We start from the raw sequence: 24,235 nt of genomic DNA, 5'->3' as shown, positions 1-24,235 counted from the left end.
TCCGCAATTGGTTCGTTTAGAGCACCTGACTTGCGTTTACGCTCCCATATTATCATCTACGTCAACCATAATGCTCAATTACTGCATGGTCGCCTTCATGAAGCTGATATCGGCGCTCGCCAGGCAAGCTCATCAAATCGTATGTACGCAGTTTTCGTGGTAATTGTGTGGGAGTTATAATACGAGAGAAAAAGATAATATCCAGAAAAGAACAACAATATAATTAATTGCTATAGTTGAAGAATCTAAGTAGCAAATAGATTACACTAAATCCTTACAAAAAATATTTTTTTTTTAATACAAGTCGAGATTTTATAGTTTAGCGTGAATCTCTGGGTAGAAATTGTGGACAATCCTCATTTTTTTAATTTTATGGAGCCGTAAATAAAGCATAAAAGTGGAAGAAGTCAAACAAAAGCTCATAAATTATATTAACGAAAAAACAATAAATTTGGATTTTTATTTTTATAAAATTTTATCAAATTTTATATTTAGATCTTACCTAATGATATAATTTTTATGAGTTCTATTCTTTTGAATCATTACTCCGTCTTGAAACACGCAGTTTTTACATTAAAACTGGAAATATAATTTTAAATTATCAAATTGATAATTACAATTTAAACTTGCTGATAAGAATTGCTAATAAGCTTGTAAATAGATAAGAAATTTTTTTTATCTTGCGAATATTTAGAAATATTTAATTTTTTATAAAGTCTGTACATTTGATCGCACATGGCTTATAGCTATTATATAAAATACTATCTTGACGTGCACTTACTAATTAAGAGTTCCTTAGAACGTGTATGTATATAACGATTATTACCACAGTCATTTTTATTCATTTTTATCAGATACAGCTTGATAACTCGACTCTTGTAAGACACGGAGATACTCTTAAACCTCAATTATCAGTAGGATGGAGTTCGAGTTAATTTCACAGGGCGAAACCGCGGAGGTGAACCCGAATCGTGTCGATCAGTGGTATCGTCAAGAGTTCCATGGCATGCCGGAAGTTCTCCTTCGATAGCGACCAGACGCTTCCAATTACCGGCTTCGATATCGTCAAACGCTCACACTTTTGCTCACGGCTTCTCATTGAAAGTGCCTGGCAGTGCAGATGCCATTTCGTTCTACCGTATCGTAATTTCCGTGTTGTACCTGTACGCGTGAAGCGGGCCTGAACGCGTTTTCTCTGTTCTCGCATAGCTCATTTCCAGGGTGGAGCGTCGTCGACGTCATCCACCACCGAGAACGGAATTTCGTCGTCTCGCGATAAGAGACGACGAATAGGATCCGACGATGATAGTCCGGGATAGACGGTGCTTCTTTCGACCTGAGCATTAAATTGCCGAGGAGCGCAAAAATGAGAGGATTACCGGACGACGTAACAAGTTTAATCCTTAATTATTATAGTAAAAAAGCGAGGAATATATAAATATAAATTTTAAGTCCATTTAATTTAGATCTGCTTAATGGTAATTAATATCGACCGATTTAATTTTATTTAATAATTAAAATGATTTTTAAATAAATTAAAATTAAAATGGTTAAATAAATACGACGATCAAATTATATCGGCGTATAATTTATTCAGAAAATATCCTCGCGCGAGAAAAAGCTGCGCACTTTAACTAAATCGAAATGATACAATAAATGTCATGAAGTACGCGAGATGGGAAGGCAGAGAAGTTCACTTTTGCATTTCCTTTCGTTTTGTTCGAACAATAAAACGAGGTCAGCATAGGTGACACACCTACGCAGACGTTCGCCATTTCTGTGGAATATCATTCGCACGGGTCAGACATTTCGTTTCGTCATGCATCACGCGTGTTACCCTCCCGTATCGTTCGTTGAGGGAAAATAAATTGGGCGATATCAAACGATCTGGCAATTTTCTAATTAAAATCGCGCGGCAAGGAGAGAAAGAGAGCGAGGGAGAAATAGGACGCGACTCGATCATGACTGTGATGTCCAATGGGTGTCGTCAAACGTCATTCTTAGTCACAGTTGTGAAAGGCGTCCATAAATTCATAGTTTCGGTGGAAAACCACCTGCAGGTTGGTCGTACATCATGTTCACCATTCTCATGCATTACCCACGGGGGAGAGATAAATTGCCGGAAAATAAAACTTTAGTTTCTCCCCTCCCTTTAGGACTCATGATTTTAATTAAACTCCGCCCCAATGAATAATTATTAAAATAAGTCCGCGATTAGGCCGCGATGTGCTATAGAGAATATGGAATTCTATTCGATGTGATTTTGATGTGGAATTGAGATAAATATTAGACTGATAAGCTGAAGTAACAAAATAATTTATAATTAAAGATTATTTAATTATATTAAAGATCGATTTTTACGTTGAAAAAAGGTTTTGCAATATTTGAAAATTTAACCAGACAAAAATAATTACGTTAGTAATATTATTTATTAAAATAATTCTGTTGGACCCATAAACTGCTTGTTAGAATTTTTGAATTTGTTTTTTATTTTTTTGCATTATCATTGTATGTCATTCATGATTACTTTCAGATCTGTTATCTGTTAAATTTTTAAATATTTTAACAGTTTTTTCCATATAAAGCGATATAAACATATTTAACATGCCTACTTTCTAATTTTTGTCAACAAGTTATAAGTTCATCTTCAGTCATCTTCAACATAAATTTTCAAAAACAGTAGATGCTCTCTATTCCACTTCCGACGTAGATAACTCGAAATCTATTTGAAAGTCAATTCAAATGGTCTTTGAAAACTTCAATTTTATTGAAATGATATAATTGCATGGGTTCTACATATGAATAAAGGACGAAAAAAAGAACTGCGCAGATTTTGAATCTAAAATCTGTTCATTATAAATCCATCTTATTCTAAAATTTACTGCATTAATTCTGGTCGTTCAAACAAATTGCATTTTGAAATTTCTGAGTAATTTCACGACGAAAAACGGTATCATTTACAATTACCTCAAGAAATGCAACTACGTCGAATCAAATATTCGCTGTAATATTAAATATGAAAACGCAATTTCAGATTGCACACAGAAGTGCAGTTTTACATCTTGTAATACGGCAAAGGAAATAATTAGGTATCTGTGAAGTTAGCACATTTTATTAATTTTCAAAAAATAATGATTGTTTCGGTAGCACTTTCCATTGTTCTGCTGTTCTTTCACAAAATGTTCTGCATTTTTAATGTCAAAAAATCAAAAATAAAGAAATACCGTGCTAAGTTCCAGCACGGCATAACTTTCTCTAAAGGACAAAATTCCAACAATTAATCATTTTTACATAGATTAGAATATTCGAACTCTACGGAAACGTGTTGACCCGATAATTTTGACAATAGTTTGACATGTTCCGCTCGATTCTATACGAATAAATTATTATCAAAAATTGTTTCGCCTTATAAATATTTTTTAAACAATTTTAACTTTATCGCTACCAGTACGCGTCACTTGGAAATGTATCGTATTATATCAATCATTTTCAGCACTTCGGCAGAAGTCCTGAAACGTTATATAATAATCAATCTAGCTTAAAAGAAATGGGAATACTTGACAGATGTGATTTTCGATGGCATCTGGTACTTTACAGGAAGTTATGCCATGGTGGAAGTTAACACGGCATTTCTTTATTTTTGATTTTTTGATATTAAAACTGTAGAACATTTTGTTATTTTTGAAAGAACAATAGAACAATGGAAAAGATCAATCATTATTTTTTGAAAATTAATAAAATGCCGTGCTAGTTCATATTTTTAGACATGGAGTTAAAAATGAGCATTTGATTATTGCAACGATTGTTTCTATTATTAGATGCTGTTGTCCAAATAAATATTTTGTTGCAAAATATAACTGTTTTCCGCTGTAACATTTACACACGTATATTAATTGCTCAAAGAGAGCAGATCCATTGAAAGAAAAAAAGAGGAAAAAAATGAATTTTTTATATCCTCGTTATTTTTTATTCTCGTTTTATACTTTTGTTCTGGAAAATTTTATAAAATGACACTTCACTTCGTCTAAATGAAATGTTGCCTTTTTGAGAATATTTTATCATTTATCCGCAAATATAACCACAGTGATTCTTTTTTAATGATTCACGTGACAAAAATCCATTCTATACTTATAGAATATATGAAACAAAGGAAATTCAGTAATTTCGTTTGACGTATAATCACACATGTCTAAAGTTCGTTATTTTAAATGTAACCAAAAGTCACGTTTTCCAGTCTTTTGCTAATGATTCATCTATCTCAGTTAACAATAAAAAGAAGAATGATAAAGATTTCAAACTGAACTTATTCGTATACAGAGAACGTAATAGATGTGATTTCTGTTGAAATCACTGGACCGGAAAGAATTAATTATAGTCGCCCCATCCTCTCTTTGCAAATGAATATTTGATTACTCCAGCAATTAGCATTCTCACTCCTCAGTATTAGTTCTTTTTTTCAATGGTACAAAGAGTTCAGCAAATAAATTACAGTCGCAATGCGACTGCCACAAATTTCGTATCGTAACAAAGCATTTACATCTTTATTGAGTTAGCTTTACATTGTTCTGTTAAATGATGAGAAGTATTTCAATTAAATTAATAATAAATATCGATACTAATTAAGCTAATGGAGGTTTCCCAACGTTTTAACAACAACAAATAAAAACCAAAGAGGCTGAAAATACGATTAAGTGAACGCATGATAAATCCCTCATATATTTCAGCAATAATATGGAAATATTTGCATTTTGAGAAGTAATATTGGTAAAGTAACAAATTAATATGTTTCCCTAATTTTTTAATTAAATCGATATTTCCACATTTGCTGCATTCTCTGATTATTAGTCGTGTCACAATTGCGTAATCTCCAATTATCGCTCGTTATCTATATAGCAGTAGATAATTGTCTCGATAGGGATAACTCCAGAACGCCGTCGGTATATACGTGCGTATACGCTATTAATGCGTAATATTAATTTATTGCCTTGAAGCTTAGTGTTTACGAACACTCTTCTAGTTTAATTCCCTCGCAACTCAAAAGATTATCAAAGCGTTTTGTTGAGATAAAGAAATTTTTATTCATAAATCTGTCATTAAAATGTAACGCGAATATCCTACGATCCTAATTGTTTAAATATCTTTTACATTACATTACTTTGTTTCTTTTTTTAATATTATTTTTTTATTTTAAGTATTTATATGATTGTTCGTATAGTATAAACATTATGGTCTGTTGACAATATATATTATCGGTTTCACGTTGTTACGCATTATTAGCGGTTTTCTGATGCAACTTCCTACCTCCAGGGTACGCATATACATCGCTGGTGCGTCGCAATAAATTACGCGTTCCGCGTATCTTTATGATACCGACCGTCGTTGATTCCAATTATACAAGTGAGCCCGTTTTATCGAACCTCGACATTTTATGACGCCCGTGCGGGTTTTACCGTCGCATCGAATGCATACAAACGCATTCATAACGAATAATAAACGTGCGGACCAAAGCACCGCTGAAAAAATACAGAGCCCGAAAGTGATATTTCTCGTTGCATTCCGGATAACGTTGCCACCCGCGTTCCGGTAAATAAACTTGCACCCCGGGAATTCCCAAATTTTTCGTCCCTCGCGTTTCTTTGTAAAATCTTCCTTGATTTAGAAATCTTTACACGGCATATTCCATTTTTTTTATTAACTATATATATTTTATATTGCTTAAGATGACATTAAAAAATGTGCGTCCTAATTCAATCAAAATACGCGATTTGTGAAGTAATTTATTTCTTTATTTCGTTTGATTCAAATCGACGGTCATCTGGTGATTTTTATGTAGAATTTCGTAGAATTTAAAATTATTTTAAAATGACCACAGTAAAATAAAATATATATATATAGGAAGAGTTTTTTTTTTCATTTTGACGTTATCATTTAAAAAATATGCTTACGTGAAACAGATTAAATTTTCTAGTTCTATCTCGAAATATTCAGTGACCGAAGATATGAATAAAGTAAATACAGTTTTCACAAAATTAAACCATTATAGAGGATTTCTCTGTCAAAAATTGTTTGGTATCGCGCGTGAAAAAATTCGCAGTTTGCCGTAAAGCAAACAGTGACAGAACCAGAGTGTGCAATACGAATCATCAATAGTATTCCGTCAGGGGTCAATAGTGGAGTGAGATGGAAATTTTGGTTGCAAGCAAACAGGAACATTCGTTCGAATCAAAGAGACATTGCCGCCTACGTAAAGTGACAACGAAATTGACTATTAGCTGAGCAAAGAGCTGCGTTTGTAAGAAATTTAATATTTTGCGAATGTTTCTTAATCTGTTAAATTCTATTTGGAGCGTTTCGCCATTCTACTCTATCCTTTCTGTAACAGATAAAAATATCTATTTCGAGTTGAATAGAAATTTCCTTTTAAGCCTCCTAATAAAATTAAGAGATTTTCCATTGAAATTAAAGATTAAATTTACTCGGAAATGGAATCTACGATTGTATAACGTGCAAATGTGTTGCCGCCGTACGTGTCCAATAATATTCTAATTTAACATCGACTCGTAAATGGAGCGCAAATGGAAGTTTACGGTGATTTCCCCGGTTCGGTTTGACTGACACTCTAATTCAAATTCGACCCATACGCCTATCTTCCTTCTGTTTCCTTTCTGTGTCCATTCATTCATAATGTAACAATATTACTTCGCATTATCGCGACGTTGCGACGCACTAAATTCCGCGCAAAACGTTTCGATCGGGTGGTCCGAATAGTAATGAGAGCGACCTCGGAAATACCGCACGTGCACGATTAATTTGTTACATTGCGGTCGCTTCTATACGTACGAATTAACGGCCGACCGGCTGTATGGATTCTGTATGGTTTCCGACAGCTGCGTGTTTCCCGCAACGTCCGTTATTTCTCTCAACGGACGTTTACTTTAACGTTGTCCAACTGTAAACTTCGCGCAGGCGAGCCTTTTTATGGTCCGCAGCGTTTGTTAAGTAGACATCGATAAAAACCAAGAGTGCATTCGAGCCAATCACAATCGACTTTTGACGACAGTCGGTGGGTTTTTATCGAATTTACACTTCCTTAACAGCAAACCGCGCTTGCCGGACTGTCAACTTTTTCGCAATGTAACACGCTAGTTTTTCGCAGTGCAAGATCAAATGTGATTTTGAAGAGCTCATTGGAACCTGGTCTACGTGTCAAACAATAAAATTGAGATAATGGACGGTGAAAATTTACCATGATAATCGAATTATAATAAATATCGGACCATTACAGAAAAATCGATTTATTTTTATCTCTTGATATTCGGTAAATTTATTCTAACATAATTAAAAATATTTCAATCGTTATCTTGATTTTCCAGTATTGATTGCTTAGACCAGATTTATCGGAAGTTTCTAACACCGTAACGACTCAAGGATACGAAATCATAATTCTGCTTCAGCTTCCTCTAATATTCACGAGCTGAAGAGGATTACACCGAGTTGTATCGCACTATGAATGTCTCTTTGATAATTTCGAGAAATGAGAGTTTCTTTTTATCCCAGCGACTTTATTGTCTCAAGGCAGAATTATGATTTTGTGTATCGAGCCCACTGCTAGAGCTTCCATCAACTCTTCAATTTCCTAGCATAATTGAATTGCGGCGTGCCGCAAACGCGCACGTTCGCGCGCGTCAAGTTCTCCAACATCGTTATATATGTACAGTGGTTCGCCGGTGAACTGCGTTTCACCGGCATTGAGACTCGTGCGAAATGTATACACAAGCAGTGCCTTTTGCCATCACGCCACAACACCGAGCGCCACAGCACGAGCCACAAAATCGATCTCGATCCCTCCGAGCGCTTAGAACTCCCGTAGTCACCGCAAGCAGACAAGCGCGAGACAACGAGATACAATATATCTTCTCCACATCGACATGCAAAGATACAACAACATACACCGAGAGATCGGGAATATATACACATACGTCGGAAAATATACATCTGTACTAATAATGGCTGAGCATGAAACGGTCATAATCGACAACTACACTTGGCCCAGCGAAAGTATGCACGCCACAATCAAATAATCATGATTCACATCCGGCTCGGATCGTGAATCAGTCTACATCGATACACTTACTACTATTACTACTATTATTACAACTACAACTACAATCACATCGAAACAACAGTCATCAGACAGAGAAGATTCACGCTAAGATTTCACCGCATTAACATCCCCATGCGCCAAAGATGCAGTCTAGCCGATTAACCGTCAAGACAGACACGACAGATCGATCCAAACAGTGAGATCGAGCGATTGTTCTCTCAGTTAAATTCCTTTGTGAGTTACGTGATGCGTGAGTCTACCCGCGATTCAGCAAAAATGTAATTTTCTAACAGCAAAATTCAGGAACCAATCATATCTTTTTACTTTACATAATACTTACAAAGTTATAATTATAAATTGAATTGATAATAATTTTAATTGATGAAAGTTAATGTAATATAGCTCAGAAAAGATGTAATATATATATATGTCTGTTTCTTGAAGAAACAGAATTGGAAAGAGTGACATGTTTAATTCGGGAAAGATTGGGAAAAACAATCTTTTATCAACAATATTATTAGACTGTCGAAGAAACAAGTGTACGTAATAAATCACAATATTATTTTTGTGGATAAATAGGAATTTATTATGGAAGTATAATCTAAAAAAGCAATTTGAAGCAAATATATCTCCATTGTTGTTTTCTCATTCAAATAAAGTTATTTATTTTCCATAAAATATTTTCCTTCAAAATTGATTTCGTTAAAGTAGGATTTTGAAGATCAAGTTGCGTTTTATACAAAATTAGATTGACACGCGGCAAAGATCGATTTTTACCGATTTCTGCGATTGAGAGTACAAACGAATAATAAAGTTAGTGCCAAAATGGCCGATGAGCTAGAAAACGTAATTTAGAACCTTATGACATTAATGGCGCATAAAATATGCCAGAGCTAGGTCGCTTTGAGATGTCGATAAATTTCTTAAACGTTTTTAAATGAATTATGTTTGTAGTAACATCATTTAAAACATCTTTAGATTCATCAAGTTTTTATTGATAATTATTTCTTCCTGATAGATATCGCCCCGCATTTTTCGCCTTTTCGTGAAAGAAGTTAATTGTTAATTATTTCGATTATTTTTAGTGTTCCGTGTTAGAAAGTCGGTCATGATGCAAATTAGCGTCTAATGTTAATTATCGCTTCTCTCTAACGCTCGCTTTTATCGTGGCTATCTGTTGCCTCGCTTGCGCTTATGCAATATTCAATGAGACGAACGCGTTTCTCTTCGGCTTCGCGCAGTGTGCAAATATTAGAGAAAGCAAAGAATTCCGCCTGAAGCTCGTAGCGGCAAGTAGCGCAATTAGAAAAGAATTGATAGCGATGTTATCATCTTAATGCTCGCGAGGAACGCTCACGAGTGCGTTTTCGTCATCCCCAGCAGTACTTCGCACTTGCCCTGTTTTTTTCTAGATTTGTAATGTACAATGTGCCGTGAGGCACAATGCCAATTTTTCATCGTAAAAAGTAGCGAAGGTACTACGTCCTGATAGCACATTTTCCCTTCTTTTCTCTCGCAATAATTTATATATAGATTCTTCTTTTACTTTTTGATACTTATATATCAGCGCACAAAGTATCATATGATGCACAAAGCTAACTTTTCATTGTTGTTAACAAAACATATAGAAAGCGATTTTTTAATAGTATTTTCTCTAGTAATATTTAGTTATTTTATTAAATTTTTTTATTGCACTGTATATTACTTGAGACACAATGACTATTTTTCATTTGTAACGAATAATTAGAATACTAATAGACACTCTCTTTACACTGATACATCTCTTACTCGGTACATTTTATCTTAAAAAGGGTTTCTGTAAAAGCATTTTAGAAGTCGTGCATTTCCTTTGAGCTACGAATACTAAAACCCGAGTCAAGTCTGTATACGATTGAAAGAAATATTTAAAACAGTAAAAGTTGGATTCACAGAAGTTTTTCTTTTCATTCTTCGGTGATACTTCTTCTCAAACTCTTTCCAAACGCGTACTTCATAACATCTATCATTATTTTACTGCAACACGCGGAACTTGGTGTCGGAAAAAGTTGGTTTCTTCTTCATTCGGTAATATCTTGCTTAGAGACGGTCGACGGGCGCTTAAAAAATTTCTCGTCTCTTGATACCTTCGTGAAAGTTCACGTCTAGTTTTTATCTCCCTTTAAAAGTTATCGAAAACTTGTGCGTGCCTTTCCACTTTCGCGACGGGCGATTCTTGTTCGAGTGGCCTAGTTTAATGATTAGCGATCGAGTTTAACGAATATCGTATATGTGCGTGCCCGGAAAGCACGATAAATCGTACTAGAGAAATCGCACGTTCTATTCTCGTCCATACAAGTATTTTTTTATTGCAATTTTTCAGTTTCACATTCGTGGAAAAATTCGAATTTAATTTTTCTTTCGTGGAAATTTGATGAGAAGCCACAGTTTATTTCAATATCATGATTTTAAATGTCAGTTGCTTTGAAATTACAAATATCTTCGTAATTAATGAAACTTCTAAATTAAATTTCTGTTAGAGTATTAAAAAAAATATAGATTTAAACTTATTTGAAATCTTTTATATTTGAATGTGCTTTGGAATTCTTTTCTCTGATAATATTTAATGAAACATTTTATTATAATTTTGCCGAAGAAAAATTATTTTATACAGATTGGTTAAATATTTACATATATCTATAATTAGAAAACATCCAGCAAGCACAAAGAATAAAATTTTAATATATAATTTATTTTCTCTTTGTCCTCTTCTTTTTTTAAAAATTAAAATTCACGAAATTAAATTTTGTTCTCTCAATAAAAAGAATATTTACATTTACATATTGAATCGATCCCGTTATAATCCGAAGTATTTTCCTATACAGTTGAACAAAATGATTTTATCTTTCTTATGCAAATTGTATGGAATAAATCAAACAGACAATTTGGCAAACATCTGCGCATTATTGTCAGAAATTCATCGTGACACGATTTTCCACTTGGCATTACTCGGTTTAAATGCGCGATTGTGCCATTTTCGTCCCTAATATAGCGTTGTTGAATCAATATGACCAAAACAAACAAGCCCGAAACCGGACAAACGTTTGAACAAGCCCGTCGAGGGGACACTCGCGAAATCATTCATACATGGATTTACATTGATTATCGCTTTTCCTCGAAAAAGTACCGTGAATGGAGGCCACGGAGGTATTACGTGCAAAATAATGTCAGTGTTAGAAGCATCGTTAGTACGCTCATCCCATTAAGTATTATATTCGTTCGATCGGATTTGAGAGGAAATCTCGATGTTCTACGGAATTTCACAAATTTTTCTCGTAAAGTTATGTAAACGTAGTTTAAAATGAAAGGTACACGCGAAATATTCTTACAATAAAAACAAAGAACTATTATGTTACGTGCATTTTTATTTCGTTTCTATAATACTCTCTGCCAGACAAAAATATTATTTTTTTTAATCATATACTTTAAACTAATTTATTTATTACTCATAAAGAAAATTAATAGATAGTTTTGTAGTTGATTTTATTCTTGTAAGAGTAATCTCTGAGAAAGCAATCTTTTTCAAATTAATGAATGTCACTCTATCAAGATTTGTCTCACATCTCTGCAATATAAAATTGTGCATCAGTTTTACTATTTTGGAATTTTGCTTGCTAATTATTATGTCCAACGTCAAAAAACGTAGAATTGAAATACGGTTTTCACAGTCGATTCCTTTTTCTAAAGACTAGACTTCAATTAATTTCGCCAATATTATTTGTCAACGGGTAATTTTTTTACGTGACACAAAGCGTTTATTCATTTTTTTTTTTCTCAAGAAGCTTTTCCTCGTGCTACGCCTTCGAGCTGCGCTTCCGACGTCGACAGTGCTGCTTCTTGACGGCAGAATAAAACCGAGATACAAAGTAAACCAGAGTGAATAAAGAAAAGACATTTTCTTTGAGCGAACGAAAGGAAGATTCACGCATCCCGTATACCTGATAAAGGAAAATATACTTGATGAGGAAAATAACTTGAGAGAAAGCGAGAAAGAGAGAGAGAGAGAGAGAGAGAGAGAGAGAGAGAGAGAGAGAGAGAGAGAGAGAGAGAGAGAGAGAGAGAGAGAGAGCGAAAGAGAGAGAGAAAAAGAAAGAATGTATGTGTTTAGAACACAAAGAAGTAACCAAATAACAAAACATCAACAACATGAACAAGCACAACAACATCGACAACAATAATAATAATAATAATAATAATAATAATACAACGATCGAAATTTCGAGATCGGGCACACCGTTCTACAACGATAAATATATATGCACATTGGTGTCATATATACATTACATAGAGACAGATAGCATCCACATAATACGTCACACATCACGCCGTAGATCTGCCGGACCCTCCACCCACGAACCAACCAACCAACCAACCAACCAACCAACCAACCAACCAACCGACCAACCATCGGGAAACCACGAAAAATCACGAAAAACCCCCCGGACAACAACGTCGCGGGGATAATACACTGAATATAAGTGCGAGCCATGGGCGCATGTATATGTATACGTATACGCACACATATATGTACACGCATACATATACGCACACACGTGCGCGTGAGCTAGACCTCTAAAAAAAATATATATATATATAAAATAATATATATGTATATATATATATATATATATATATATATGTGTGTCTCTCAGAATATATGCTCACCACCACTACGTCTTGCAAGGCTACCAGCGCACTCACAGACAAACATTCAAATCGACCACTGCCTACCGCTCGAAAAAGAAAAAAATTACCTACCTATACGTATATGTATACGTCGTAAAGTCGGATACATAGAAACAGCTCTCAGAGAGACTCCATGTATATATGTATAAGCGATCGGATCGAGGAAGGTCGAGATACGAAAAGGGATCCCTGACATGCACGTATATCGATATATATGTACTCCGCTGTAGCAGTAGCCACCACCGGAAACGTTACTCCCAGTTAATAATGTGAAACGAGATGCAACCGAGGCTGAGTTGCATTGACTGCCCGGGCTGGCTAACTCTGCTTAACGACTCGTTGTTCCCGTCTGGTCTGGTTTATAGTCCTGACTGTAACGTAGACGTAGGTGGGAGGAGAGAGTAAGCAAAATAAGCAGAGCTGGCTTAAATCGGCGCAACCAGTCCCGAGTGCTCCCGATGATTGCTTCGATGGTATTGAAAGAACAGATTGGTCGAGTTCGTCGTAAAATACGCTTGCGAAATACGAAGCACGAGAAAATAGATCTAGTTGATCGCATAACGATATAAATAAATTGGCACGCTGTTAACTGGTCTAAGCTAAAATTTAACTATCGACTAAAAATAATTTTCTTAGGGAGAACTTAGCCTCGTAATGAATGATTGAAAAGCAAAAAATAGATAATGCCACCGTTTTGTGAAAATTGAGTTTTTGTCGTTAATCAATTTATTATGTTCTGCATTGCGACGTATAAATTAATTTAGAACTTTTAATTATTAAATTATCGAGATTTCAATTATTGATATAATAACTCTCTCTCAAAATCAAATTTCCTTAATTCAATTTTCATCGAAGTTGTCTCGTCGATAAAATTGATATACAATTAGTATCTACATTCTACTTACTCTCTTCCAATTCTTTAAAAAGATCATTAGCAGTATGCCAATTTGATTACATAGCCAATTCAATTTGTTTCTTGAATTTTTGAATTCCGGTAATAAAGATAATGTTACAATCGCGAATCAATTCACATGAAATTATTAAGAAGTCCAAGAAAATGTCAATCATGAATGATGGGACGAACCGAGCTTGTCTAAGAACTCGATTAGCATATTCGCCATTTGATGACATCATCAAAGTTTCATCGGAAAGCACTTGAGCATATCTTTCGCATGATGGAAAGCGTTTCCGGTCGACGAACGTCACTGTGTCGGTCGTACATATACTATATACGTACATATACATATATACATATGCGCCCGTACGTGTATATGTATTACTCACACGACTATTCAGTCTCTCCTCTCGCTTATCACGCACACGACCGAAGAGAAAGGGGTCGGCGTCGAGATCGGCCGGCGGTTAAAACCCTCTCGGCAGAGCCCCTTCGACGGAATATATAAGTAAAAAAAAAAAAAAAAAAAAAAAATCCATATTATGTGTAAAACAACAAGTACATGTACGGATTCGCAAAACGCACACAAAACGGCCGGAGCCCCTCGCCCCCGTCCTTTCCACCCCGAGCGGTGGGAAATCGGTGATTACGGGAAGAAAATCGAGAGAGGGAGAGAGAGAAAGAGAGAGAGAGAATGAAAAGGGGATTGTTATGTTGGAATGTTTGTCTGTGTGCAGATGCAGCCTACTCGTTGTTGACTTGATGGTGATGATGGATTCTCACGTGGAACGTGGAGTTCAGGGCCCGGTGGTGAATGAGAGGGGGCTTAGGCAGATCTACGGCTCATTTCCCCCCCTCCTTACTACTACTACTCCTACTACCACTATCTACGGAGAGTGAGAGTGAATACGCGGATGGATGTTTGGAACACGGATGAACGGATCCGTCCGTCCGTAGTTGTCTCGAGAAACGGCAAGGCAGACGGCTCGCAGACTCTGCTGAGACACACGCCACGTGTCGCCGCGAGACCGCACGGTAAGTTGAGCTCCGAGTATATTGTACGCCTCTCCCCCCCCCCCACCCACCCACCCCCTCACCCCCGCCCTCCTCGCCCTAATCGCGCCAACGGGTCGTCGAGCAACCGAATCAGCTGACCTCAAGACATCTTGGATCACGTGGATGTGTTCTTCCGTGCCTGCGTCAGACCGCTGACATCTGTGACGTTGGCTTGCCGGAAGCCGCGAGGCGTCGCAAACTGTATCACCGGAAGTAAGGCTAAGCGTAGTGACCCTGAGAATAATGAATTCGTAAAGGATTCTAAGCAGGATATTTGTGGATTCCATATGCGCACAATTAAAAGAGCTTTTATGGAAACCACTTTTTATTTTCGATAAACGGGTATTTCTTGGAGCTCATATAGACGCTTATCGATAAATTAGATGTTGTTAGTAACGCACGTATGTTTAATCGTTTAATATTATAAATAATAAGATAAAGAAATATAAAGATGTTGACAAATGTACGAAAATGTGAAACGACGATTATGAGAGAGTCAGCATATGCTTTCTTATTTGATAAAATATGTAGACTACTTCGCAAGTGATGCTAAACAATTATTTTATTAATTGCTAATGTTGATTTTTTGCTTTAGATTCTTTGTTTAGATCGTTAAGGTAAATGTGATAGTCTATACAATATTATACCGAATAGAAAAGTCTATACCTATTTTATAATTTTTTAAATTTTGCGTAATATAATTTATATTCTATATTTATCTTTTCATACGCATCTTGATTTTTATCTTATCATTTTCAGAGATATTTATGATGCTTATAAAAGATATCTATACGTTTAAATTTGTTTTCTAGTTTTTAATATTTAATTCAGTGATCGAAATCGTTTCAAAATTATAAATAAAGAACTGACAAATCTCAAATTAATACAAATTTAATTGCATCGAAAGATTGCGATGATTTTATACATTCCTTTCTTCGTATTTTGCATTCGCGTTTACATAGAGATTACAGGTCATGGTTTGAGAATATCACACTCTGATTCAAACATCTGACTATCACATTGGGACTATAGTATGACAGTCCTATGTACCGACAGTAAACAGCACCCAACGTGGTTGTTAACCACAAAGGGACTGAATTTATGCTCCACCTGGAGACGCCTTCATAATGATTGTCATTAGACAGGGACTCCAGGACGCACGGAAATGACCGTTCATGGCCGGCGAAGTCGGCATATACTGTAATACTAATTAATCGCAGAAGCTCCCGGCTGTTTATGTTGCTGGGTGGCCGCGTTACGCAATTAACGAGCTTCAATTGCACACGCGTTGCCAAGGCCTTACGGATGGGCGATCGCTGTGTAGTTCATCGTAAACTTTTGTAGAAAAGATTCTCTATTTGCTTGTGCAAAAGGAAATGAATGTAACACGGCTAAAATGAAGTTCACGAAAGTTGCTCGAGAAAGTTATATAAGTTTATATTAGAAATTACGTATAGAATGTCGCGTCGGGGGAATTGTACATCGAACTTTTCTCCCTTGAGTGTGTATTATTCTGATTATTTTTTGTAGCGAAATACAGTTTATAAAATTCGTTTATATATTCTTTGTATATCAAGGTTTTTGTTAAAAAGTTACGTATAAAATGTCACGCGTGATTTTTATATTGAACATGTTTTTCCGTTATATATTTCCTTTTTTGTTATTATAATTTTTTACTTTAGCATTACAAATTTTTATCGCTCGATCTCAATTTTACCCCGTGAATTTATTCGAAATTACAAGAAATTTTAGAAGCGAGCTTTCTGAAATTTTTAGCAACTGCAGCGGTGGTAAAAAATTAATTAACTCGATCAATATTCCAAATGTAAATTCTATATTGATTATTATTTAGTTTTCGAATAAAGTCGAGCTTCAATTTATAACTCATACAAAAAGCTTATAAATAAGATAAAAGACGTACTGAATATTTCATGAGGAAGTACAGAACTTTTAGGTCACGTACGTGAAATATAAAAGAGTGTGAGATGTATACAAAATTATATTCTCTCAATCCACAAAAGCCATACTTATATAATCTGCGAAAACTTAAATGCTACATTTGTGTCGTAATGAGAAATTGAAATAATTTTTGTCTATATTTTATATTATTATTCTTTTAAAAAAGGCTACTTTATCTCGCAATTCCAATCAAATAAATATTTAAGATATAAATCTATACATATATTGTATATATACATATATTGTACGATATAGATTAAATTTCCTGTGCTGTAACACTGAAAACGATAAGATAACGTAAGTAAGAGATGTGGTTTCAACATTAGTTTAAATTATTAAATTTGTAAATGTACTTGTGCTCAATTGTACATTCATATATAAGGATCATGATTTTAGGATCAAGAACGATCCCATTATCAAATGATTAACGAGTTTATCTCATGCAAGAGCCTGCTCAAGCGATATCAGACACTCGTGCGCGCGCGCCTAATGACACAATAATAATAATACACGTACGCCGGTGGGCTGTAAATCGATTTTCGCATCAGGCGCGGCATCGGCAAATGGCCCGAGATGAGAATGCAGTTGAGGCAATTAGTATAATTATTAATGCATTCGCAGTTTCTGATCGCAAGTCGATTTGCATACGCATTGCCCTGATAATCGCCATGTTGTGTAAAGTGCACACGTGGAAAATCTACCTCGCCTTGATTCCGAGAGAAACATTAATCTTGAAAGATAACAAAGCTTCCCTAGTTTCTTTTTTTTTTTTTGTCATCGAATATACTCCATTGTTGACCATAACTATACCTGTTGCACTATAAACGCTGACTTTCTGAGAAAACCGTCAAATATTTACCTTGAAGAAGTAACTCGATCTTACAATAATAACTTCGACAGGTTATTGTTAAGAAAACTGTGATGTAGCACTCGACAAATATTGTAGGTTATTTCCATGACATTGTTGGAACATTAAATTGAATTTCTCTTTGATAATCGTATATTCATTCTTTTTAATAATATCAAGAACTAGAAAGGAAAGAATTAATCCGAAGATTTCGAAATCTTTTGTCAATAATTTTCTTTTGTTTTTGGCATTATTATTAATTATATAATAACGAATTTTATTTTATTACACATTATTTAAGAATATGAAACGTTCGATGTACTTAGTATTGTTTGCACTTTTCTCCTTTTATAAAATTTTTAATTTATATTCCTGAAAATAATTTTTATTATTTTATTACTATATATAGTTGATATACTTTCTCTCATTACTGTTATTATTATCAATTATATTGCAATTAATTTTATTTTTTACTTATTATTTAAGAGTATGAAAAGTTTGATGTAACGAGCATTTTTTGTACTTTTTCCTTTTTACAAAATTTTCAAATCGCTGAACGAAGCGTACTTATTCTTGAGAACACTTTTTATTACTAGTAGATATATTTCATAAAATCGTTCTTCACGCTGTTGATCGCAACTTGGCATGCACGTGCTGATTGCATTTATTGCTTAAGTTGTTCGCCTTCACTTTTCAGTGCAATCGGACCGTTTAATAGAACTCTGGAAGCTTTTCCAGAGGTTCTCCTCACGCTATTTCTCTTCCACGTTATTAAGTTGAAAATTGATAATTCGCGTAAGGGGAGAACTGTTACGGAGCCGTTACGTTTTACGATCGCAAGCCTGTTACGATGTATCTAATTTAAAGAGCGCTCGTTCTGCACTTTCAATGCTTACAAAGACTTCAGATTTTGTTGCATTTCGTTTATTCCATTCTTTTTACATAATCAATATCTGAAAAGTGAGACCTCGAAAGAGTAGTTTTTTTTTTAAAGAGCTCTCTAAAAGTGATTCAGTGCGTTATCACTGACTTCAGCTACACTTATAACTGTAATATCAGCGAGTATTTACTGTTTTTCAGTAATAATACTCTGATTCATTTATAGAAATTATGATTCTACAGATTGAATCAGAAAAACCTCTAAAAGTGAATCAGTGTATTATTATTGAAAAACAGTAAATATTCGCTGATATTATCAGTTATAAGTGTAGCACCGAAGTCAGTAAAAATACACTGATTTACTTTTGCAGAGAGAGATTGGCATATAGGGCGCGTGATATTTAATGTTCGCCCTTTCGTTTTTGTCCACCCCACTGTGCTGATTCCGAGATTGAGTTTTAATCCTAAACCCCTAACGTATTCAGGTATCGTCTCACGAGGGCTTTTATTCATCGTCGAATAATCCCGCCCTTGTTCAAATAATCTGTACGCCGTTTCTTCCGGCTATGTTCTGCGCCGATGGAGTTTACATAGCCACGTACAGGATATATCGAGTTTCGTTATTTTACTCATTTATTTTAGGTATACGAATTTCAGAGCAATTCTTACTTTGTAAAAGTTTCATCGATTTCTTGTTTTTTAAGATTATGTGTGTTTACATTAAATATATCACATCTTTAATTACTTGAAGCAACTTGAAATTGGATAAATAACTTCTTCATCTTCATCGTAAAAGAAAACTCAAGAGAGTTCCTCCCCCCACTCCCATATATATAAAACTCTGAACTTCTTAAGAATTATTGCTTGTAATTAAGGATAATTACGAAGAAATTTAACGTAGATCAATTTGTCAAGGAATCCGTCATTTAAATCCAATTACTTGTATTTTATATTTTCCTCTCTCAGTTTTAATTACTCAAAAACGAATCGCAATCATTTTCACCCAGAAATTTTCACCCCATACATCTCATGGGGATGGCGATGGTAGTCTGGGTGGCGACGTCGAAGGTCGATACCGCTGATTCCCATCATGTCTCTCCCTTCGATAAATATAGGAGAGAGATTCTCTCTGAAAACAGTCGCTAAAAAGGGGTAGGAAAGAAGAGAATCTTCGATAGCCTCTCCTGCGAAGGACTCTCGCGAAATGATCAATAGGGAGAGTCGTAATTTCCCTATCACGCGTCTCGTCGGGCATAAAATTGCAATTTCGCTCCGGCCAACAGCCAGATGACCTACGAGTTCTAATATCCGCTTGTAATGATCGCACGAGGATATCCTCCCACGAGCGACGAGACGCTGTTACACCGGTAATAGCATTTACCTTTACGATGCGGCGCGGGCGCTTCGCGGTGAAATTGTTTTGGAGATTGAAATCCCGTGCGCCGCTGGACCACGCTAGTTTAATCCGACAGCAAACATCCGCAGCGGCATTATTAATTCAACGGCTATGATAGATCGCTTGACGTTCATTCGATCTTGAGATTTACGAGGGAGACCTGCATACAAAAGAGACGTCTAGTACAAATCGTATTCATGAGGGACGAGCCCCGGATATTATTTTCTCTCGCTATTTAATACATTTTTTAGTATCTCCAAACGATGGAATTCGGAGAAGGGATTGACTCTCTCTCTACTCGTTTTTCTTCCAATGACAACTTTAATTGGAAGAGAAGCGCGATTACACAATGAATTATTTATTAACATTAATAGTTGATAATTCAGAGGCATTCTCCTGCTTTAATCATAAATATAATGAAGAACAGCGTTCACAGGACTCGTGACGAAATTGTTTTGCAAATTAAAATTCTCGACGCCGGGGTCATATTGATTTAACCCGATGGCAAGTATCTTTACGGTGGTATTATTAATTTACACGCGAATGCTCATCGCTCGAACCTGATATACAGAGAAAGATAGAAATCTTGTGTGAGATCCACTCGGTGGAAATGTAGAAATTCTTTCTCTCCGCGAAAGAAGAAATGTTCTTCATCGGATTAGTCGAACAGGATCATAAATGACCCGAGCTGTCTTATCCGCTCCAATTCCAAGTTGTCGATACAGTATTTTTACGTTCGCCATCCTGCGACGAAATTAAATTCGTTAGTCATGTCGCTATCAGGAGAATCCCGGACTAAGACAAACACGGCGAGAAACTCGGCACAACGTTCGCGTAGCGAACTGGTAGTAATCGAAATCGCAATTTTCGTGGTCCCGCATGAGACTTCTACGAGTCCAATATTGGGTTTCATGGACTCGCGAGACTCTCCTGGGCTCTCGAGGTTACAAGCCCAGGTGCGCCATTTCTCAAGTGGAACACGGTTCGTCGTTTTCTCTGTCTCGCGTTATTGAAAAACTCCAGCTGCCGCTATCCTCAGTATCTAAATAATTCATGCGTCACGTAATTATCGAAAGTGAGAGATACGTCCCCGTAATGTGAAAAATTAACAGACTTTTATTACCATGTTACTAGAATCCGATGATTACGAAATGGTTCGAAATTGTTATCTGCATCAATGGGATTCGATTATGCATTTTTATATAAATACATTTAACAGTCGAGAAGATCAACAATTTCTTAGTTACATTTCTCGTACACAATTCTGTTTACAAAAATGATTAGAAAAGGAAAATTCAATTTTTTATAATTCCAAAATTATAAAAATTTTGTATTTTTATCCGTATTTTAAGAAAATAATTTATTTCTCATGCTGAAACGTAATTTAAATATCAAACGATATTGTTAAAAGACTATTATGTCGCCGGACTTAATCTTTTATAGAGAAACGTACATCTTTGCTCTTTGAATCTCCCGATTCAATCTCGCAGTTACATCCAACGCGATGCACTACGTCCTACATAGTTATATGGCGGCATTAGCATACTGATCTTAATTAGCAATTAATCTACTGGGATTCTGTACGTCCACAATGGAGTGGTATCGAATGCGATCCGAGAGGATCAAGCAGAGTTAAGGCGATTGCTTCCTCCTCGGCGAGGGCCAATCAAGCGGCTGATGCGGCTCGGGCGATAGAAGGACGTTCTATTTCAAACAAGAAGACGAGCATCTCCTCGTTGATGGCTGCAACCGCGTCGAGAGCAGACATGGCGATATCGAATATTCCGGGGGTGGGATAGAGAGGGATCGATATAGGTTGCTGCTACAGCAACAAGCTCGATATCGCTCGCACATGGTGCACGAGCACCATTTGCTCTACGCGAGTGGGTGTGCCAAAACATTGCCAAAACTCGCCCTCATCTCTATGAGAAATCCACGTGTCGCTATACGTAGGCGTAACGCAGTTTAATATAAACGGATTGCACGACGCGCGGTGTGCGCGAAGAACCAAACGCAGATTACGCGGAATGTGTTTCACCTCATCCGTCTTTCCTAAACAATTTAGTAACGTATTCCAAATCGACCTCTTGTCTATGTCGCGAGAAACCTGATCGAGACGCGTTGCAATGTTTCAGATGTAATTTTTATTCGTTAGAAAACGTTGCTCCAGAGCGAGTGGTGGTCTGGGAATAAACGTAAATAACGTCAATTTAAGACCATCGGGAATGGTCACCTTATTTTTTACGTATACGATCACCTAGTATTTTTACATTCCAATTAAAATTAAAAATCTTTTATTAAAATTAGAAATTACAATATACTATATATTATTATATAATATTGTATATTATTGACTGTTTGCAATTTATTAATATTTGAGAAGACGGGTACAGATTTATTTATAATTTTTTCAAAGAAGTAAATATAGGAACCAAACAAACGAATTAAGCGTGTTATGTAACTTATTACATCAATATTTCTACAAAATAAAAACGGTAATTAATGAAATGATTTTTTTTACTTTAGATTTTCGATGAAATTGAATATTCAAAAGTTCGTAAAGGACAGTTATTAAAAAAGAAAGAAAATATATTAAACCAAATCCATTTTGCAACAATTTACATTTTTTGCTGGGATATAAAAATACTCCAGGTGACTATTCCCAGATTAAGCGAGACGTTTGTGATAAATTTTACTTATTTCAGTATTAAAATTTTATAGAACATACGACGTCAATATTTATATCCAACAATAATCATCGTGCTAAATCAATTATATCGTTTTTAAATCTAAACTTTTAAAAGTTAAATTTTTTGTTTACTCGAGAACAAAGTAGAGTTAACGCATATGTACGAGTTAAATGTAAATATATAGATATCAATATGAAGCTTTAAATTTCCTTTGTGTTTCCCTTGTATTTCCTCTGCTCGGCGATTCCCACCGGAAATTTGTCGAAACTGCCAGGAACGCCGGGATAAATGGCGACATTTGGCTCGCATCGTTTGTCTTCTCAGTGACCGCGTGGGATTACGCGACGTATCCGTCGAAGGTGATTATAGTCTCATCGACGAACTGTCGTTCTGTTGCAGGCTCGAGCACACATAAAAACGACGCGACAGGAAATGGAAGGCCAGCTCCCCTTTTGGCTGAGCCAAGATACGGCGCCGCGCCGCAACCGTATGGTGAGTACCTGTCTGTCTATTTGTCCGTCTGTCCCATCCAACCATCCCGTCTGTTCGTACCTAATGACCAAATTAAGCTCACCGGTTCGGAAAATAGATCGCTCGGGCCATTGCAGGTTTTTCGCGAACACGTGTAAAGAATGAGAGCGGATTAATGGAGGATCCGACAAAGTGCGGACCGACAACGCAAAGTTGTTACTGAGAAGGAAAAAAAATATGTTTGGCGCATTTATTTGCAGCACATGGAAGGAAAAATTTATCTTGGCGAATCTTTCTTGGCGGGAAATACGCATTGAAGTTATCACGAAAATTATTCACTTTCTACGCACACACAAGGAAAGATTTTTATTTCGTAAATCGAAGAAATTTTGTTACGACATTTTCTTCGTAGAACAGCCGAAAATGCACATAGAACTTGCAATTTTAACAGAAGTTAAATGTTAATAAAAGGCCAAGTGTGCAAATGTACCTACTACATTTCTCAGGGGAATTCTGCGAATTCACTTGTAATCCAAGTAGCCTTCATAACGACAGCATATGCAATGCAAATTCGGTGGGTTTAATTACGACGATGAATAGGCTGAGCAGAGAAGTGATAGAACTGCCGTTCACACAAAATGCATACATTTCAATTGAAAAATGGTATAGAAAATGTTCATCGAAAAATGTGTAATAAATGTTTACACAAGAAATCTTTCGAAAACGTTTATCAGAAAAATTATAAAATATAAAAAGTTAAATGGAATTACGTTATGTATTTAAAAAATTATTCCTATTTAAGGGTTAGAATTCGAGAATTTGCACGTGTAAGATTTGAAATCTAGAAATCAGAGGATTTCACAGAAATAGTTTCTCATCTTTTGCTGCTGCAACAATTACGAGATGTAAATAATTACGAGATGTAAATTTTCACATCTCGTAACATCGTAAAATAGAGATTAAATATCATAAAAAAAGAGCACTCGTCTCAAATATATGGGGCTAAATTTAATAATGCAAAAGCGAATAAGTGACACGTGACGCTGTTGCTGCATCGACCTGCATTCGAACTGTTGCAGCCGGCGCGATGGTGGCGACGGACTGCAATCTTCCGTAGACGGCGTCTAAACTGTTGAACACCTAATATTGACCTCGGGAAAATAATTCCTCTTCGATACAGCACGGTCTAATACTATCGCCGTAAGTCAACGCCGGG

General features: G+C 35.7%; 1 protein-coding gene across 2 annotated transcripts in view; it reads left to right on the top strand.

Moving 5' to 3' along the window:
• The window catches only part of sm (heterogeneous nuclear ribonucleoprotein L), a 168,297-nt gene that overhangs the window by 124,128 nt on the left and 19,934 nt on the right, over positions 1-24,235 (top strand). Inside the window, exon 7 of one of the 2 annotated variants that reach the window (XM_011058493.2) lies at positions 22,948-23,040. The exons of the other annotated variant lie outside the window; for it this stretch is intronic. Within the exon in view, the coding sequence (XP_011056795.1) occupies positions 22,948-23,040 (93 nt within the window). The remainder of the gene's footprint in view (positions 1-22,947; positions 23,041-24,235) is intronic. 2 annotated transcript variants of the gene reach the window in all.

This window comes from Acromyrmex echinatior, chromosome 4 (assembly GCF_024713525.1).
Source record: "Acromyrmex echinatior isolate Ae372 chromosome 4, ASM2471352v2, whole genome shotgun sequence".
In the NCBI taxonomy this organism is placed as follows: Eukaryota; Metazoa; Arthropoda; class Insecta; order Hymenoptera; family Formicidae; genus Acromyrmex; species Acromyrmex echinatior.
The sequence above is the reverse complement of the archived record's forward strand: the minus strand, read 5'-3'. Positions and strand labels throughout refer to the sequence as shown.